The 4,140-nt window shown below is 39.8% G+C and overlaps 1 protein-coding gene across 1 annotated transcript; it reads left to right on the forward strand.

The window, feature by feature from the left end:
• Positions 1 to 444: 444 nt before the first annotated feature.
• On the forward strand, positions 445 to 3,576 carry LOC138010724 (E3 ubiquitin-protein ligase TRIM71-like). Its single transcript, XM_068857697.1, has one exon. The coding sequence runs from the start codon at positions 478 to 480 to the stop codon at positions 2,713 to 2,715; it is 2,238 nt and encodes a 745-aa protein (XP_068713798.1). The 5' UTR covers positions 445 to 477; the 3' UTR covers positions 2,716 to 3,576.
• The last annotated feature ends 564 nt before the right edge of the window (positions 3,577 to 4,140 follow it).

Here is a 4,140-nt window from a genome sequence, read left to right on the forward strand (position 1 = left end):
CTGTAAAATCCCGACCGAACACCAGCCAGTCAGAGTTCTCTATTTAGTCTGAGAATATCGAATATCGAAGTATTTGTTCCTTAGTTTATACCAGTTCTCTGGTTTTATTTAAAAGAAGCATTATCGAAAGCGTCATACCATGGAATCTCGGGTTTGTAAAATATTTAGCTTCTCCTTTGTCCTAATTCGTTCAAAAAGCCATTTCCGTGATCTCAGCCTACAACACTTCACAAATGTCACCTATCTGCCCCCCATTTATCGCTTTAATTGTGTTATTTTCAAAGCTCGCTGGCTGCATAAAAGCCAATTTTCTGGGAATCAGAGAACCAAAACAAAACAATCAACAGACTCTTAAAACACATCGCAATGATTGGCTAATGGTCACCTGATTTCAAGAAAAGCTTAAGATAGAAATCACGAGACTTGGAATGTCATAGTCAAAGGCACTGAGTTCGTGAAGGCGTGGAGATTATCAACATGGATGTCCCAAAGTTGGTCTTCAATCTTCGCGAAGAAGCCTCGTGTCCGGTGTGTCAAGACATCCTTAGAGATCCAAGATACCTTCCATGTTTGCACAGTTTCTGTCTGAACTGTTTGATCAACTGGCATCGAGCGAGCGGCGGTGAAGTTAATTTGAGATGTCCAAAATGCCAAGGCCGTAGTAGAGTTCCGGCAAGCGGTGATTTGAAAGATCTTCCCACAAGCTTTTTTCTCAGCGGCTTCATCGATGCCCTAGCTATTAAAGAATCTGACAAGACGCAAGTAACATGCGGAAACTGCGATAAGAAAAGCTCTAAAACCTCGTACTGCTTTGAGTGTTGCAAGTTTTATTGTGATGAGTGTTTAATTGGGCACAACATCATTCGAAGCTACAAAGATCACCGAGTTCTGGCCGTGAAAGATTTTCAAGAAAAAGACTATGAGGTAGTAGTGAAACGACCCGTGTTTTGCTCAAGGAAGGGGCACGAGAAAGAAGAGCTCAAGTTTTGCTGCAAGATTTGTCCCGAAAACTCAGTTTGTCAAACTTGTGTCATCTTAGATCACGCAGGACATAAAGTAACATTAATCCAAGACGAAGCCGAAGCTCAAAAGATGGAGTTAACAGGTCTAACTCAAACGCCAAAAAAAACCTTGAAAGCAAAGATGAAGATGGTCACTCAAATCGACGAGGACTATGCTCAGCTTGTTCAACGAAGCGAAGACATGCTAAGAGACGTCGATGTTTTTGTTGATAACTTAATGAGGAGACTTCAAGAGGAAAGGCAAAATATCAAGTCAGCAGTCGAAAACGAAATCAAAAAATCGCTGGAAAGTCTAACGTCCAAAAAATCAGCCATTCAGCAGGAAATGAAGGAGATCGAATCAGCGCTGGAGAAAGCTGAGAAACTTTTAAAACAAAGCACAGATATCGAGGTGGTTCAGCTAAAGAAACCATTGCAAACCATTCTAGAACGGGTAGGACAAGTGAAGCCAGTTGAGCGGGACCCTGAAAGCCTGTTTGAATTAGTTTTTGTGGAAAATAACAAGATCCTGGAGACAATCAACAGTGGAGGCATTGGTCTTTTATTTCGCAGCGCAACTGATGCAAGCGAATCTGTTGTCGAAGGCAAAGAACTTTGTGAAGGAACTGTTGGGCGTGAAGCTCAATTCAATTTAACGACAAGAAACGCGGCTGCCGAACCATGTTATAATAAGAATGACAATGTAATGGTAATCTTGAGAGACGAGCGAGGGCAGGAATGCATAACCACATTTCTTGTTAATGACAACAAAGACGGGACCTACAAAATCAGCTATTGTCCTACATTTGAAGGTAAATTCAATTTGTCCGTTAAGATAAACGGGCAACATATTTGCGGTAGCCCTTTTTCTGTTTTTATTAAATCTTTCAATGTCAAACCTGTTTTATCTTTTGGAAAAGAAGGCTCGAAGAATGGAATGTTTAGTTATCCTTTTGGGGTAGCAGTAAATTCCAGGGATGAAATCGCAGTCACTTCCCGGCACAAGGTGCAGATATTTGACTGCAAGGGCAATTTTCTGAGATACTTTGGTCGTCAGGGTAGCGACAAGGGACAGTTTGAATACCCTAGAGGAATAGCTTTTGGTAAAGATAGGAATATTTATGTTGTAGACAGCGGGAACCATCGAATCCAAATTTTTAACGAGGAGGGGCGGTACTTGAGTATGTTTGGTGGGGAAGGAAGCCTTGATAGCCAGCTCAAGAATCCTCGTGGTTTATCATTGGATTCCAATGGCAATATTATTGTGGCTGATAACGGGAACAAATTCAATAAGATCTTTTCCCCTGATGGAAAGTTTCTAACAAAAATAGGTGGACCCAATTCTCTTAGTTCTCCTCTTCATTGTGTTCAGTCTGGTGATTATCTCATTGTGTCAGACTATGGTGATCACAGTGTGAAAGTATTCACCCGGGATGGGGACTATAAGTATCAGTTTGGCACAAGAGGGAAGGGGAATGGAGAGTTTGATCATCCCCGTTGTTTGTCAGTGACTAAATCAGGACATGTTCTTGTCTGTGACTGTGATAATCATAGAGTGCAAGTCTTTGAACTGAATGGTAAGTTTGTTGGTAAATTCGGAAAATACGGCAGCAACTTAGGAGAGTTTGAGTATCCATCATCAGTAGCGCTCCTCAGTAATGGCCAAATTGTTGTGTCTGACTGTTGGAATCATCGCATTCAAATATTTGATTAACCTTGAGCAGATACTTACTAAACGTCAAGTAACAATAATCTATTATTTAAAGGAAGTTTGATTTATAGCTTTCATGAACCCTTTTTACTATCTGATTTGCTTGTAATTTGTTGAACTGTTTCTGTATTTTTGAAGCGTTTCACTTATAATGAATACTTTACCGCTTTGTACCTGAGATTGATTTCTTTTTTTTGCATTGAAATTCATCTTCTAGGAAATCTACTTGTAAGAAAGCATGAATTTTTAGCAGGAATGAATAGCCCACTTTCGATATACTAAAATTCAGTCCTAAACAAAACGCATCATCTCGTGGCTCCGGCAATAAACTCATACAAATCCTTATATTTATTCCCCAGAGCCTCGACATGATGTCTTTTGTTTAGGGTTGATTTTTAGTATATCGAAATTGGTCTTTTATATTGCCCATTGAGTTCCGGTGTAGTTATCATTAACTGAGCCATGACTGATTAAAGTGTTTGACTTTAAGAGAATAATTTTCTTCAAGCTTTGATTTGATTAAGGAAATAATGCAGTTCACTTTTAAGAACGCTTTTAGCATTTATATTCAACATTTTCGTAATAACCGCTTGCGTGACAGCAAATAATTGTAAATATAACGTTTTAGCTCTCAGTGTTTAAAAAAAAAAGCTGTTTCGTATCTTTTAGTGTATATAAGCAAGTATGTACCCTTGTTACTTAATAACAGGTTTGATATCAAAAGAAATGTACTGTGGAATCATTCTGCAGAAGCAATATGGTAGCAGCTTTAGTAAGTATATTATCTTTATCATGATATTCAAGTGCTGTGAACCTTGTGATTGAAAGGTAGAAAAAATGGAAATAAAGGTCTCATGTGAATATGTTTGTATACTTTAGTGGTCTGTGTTTATTTCCCTGGGGCTTGGGGTGTAGGGTGGCTGTAGGTAGGGATAGTTTCTGGGGGGAGGTGACAGTAAATCTTCTTCTGCGAAACGTGGGTACTTTGGCTTTCTACAGAGCCTCTTTATAACTGTACGCTGGAATAATCATTCGTAAGGCGCGCCTTTGCTGACACTCTAGTTCATCCGAAAAGGATGCTGACAACCAGTTGCGAAAAACTTTAAGGTTGGCAGGTACGAGGGGTCATGTTGCAGGAACATGTTGTAGCAACGAAAAGGCGTGTAGTACACACTAATCGTGTAGCGGGGACTTATTTGCTCTCATCGTATCAAGGCTCAAGTGAACGGTTGACCAGCCGTGTCAAAATTCGTTGTAAGCGAGCCCCTAAGGATTTTGAAAATTTGAATATTTTTCGCTGTTTCTAAGCAATGGATACTCGCTGGACCTTGAAACTAGGTCAAGGAGAAGTAAATTTATCCGTGTAGCCAACCATGGAGTTTGAGCTTGACTTATGCCGGAGAAGTGTCATATTATCGGCCAGATGTG

This window comes from Montipora foliosa, chromosome 7 (assembly GCF_036669935.1).
Source record: "Montipora foliosa isolate CH-2021 chromosome 7, ASM3666993v2, whole genome shotgun sequence".
Taxonomy (NCBI): domain Eukaryota; kingdom Metazoa; phylum Cnidaria; class Anthozoa; order Scleractinia; family Acroporidae; genus Montipora; species Montipora foliosa.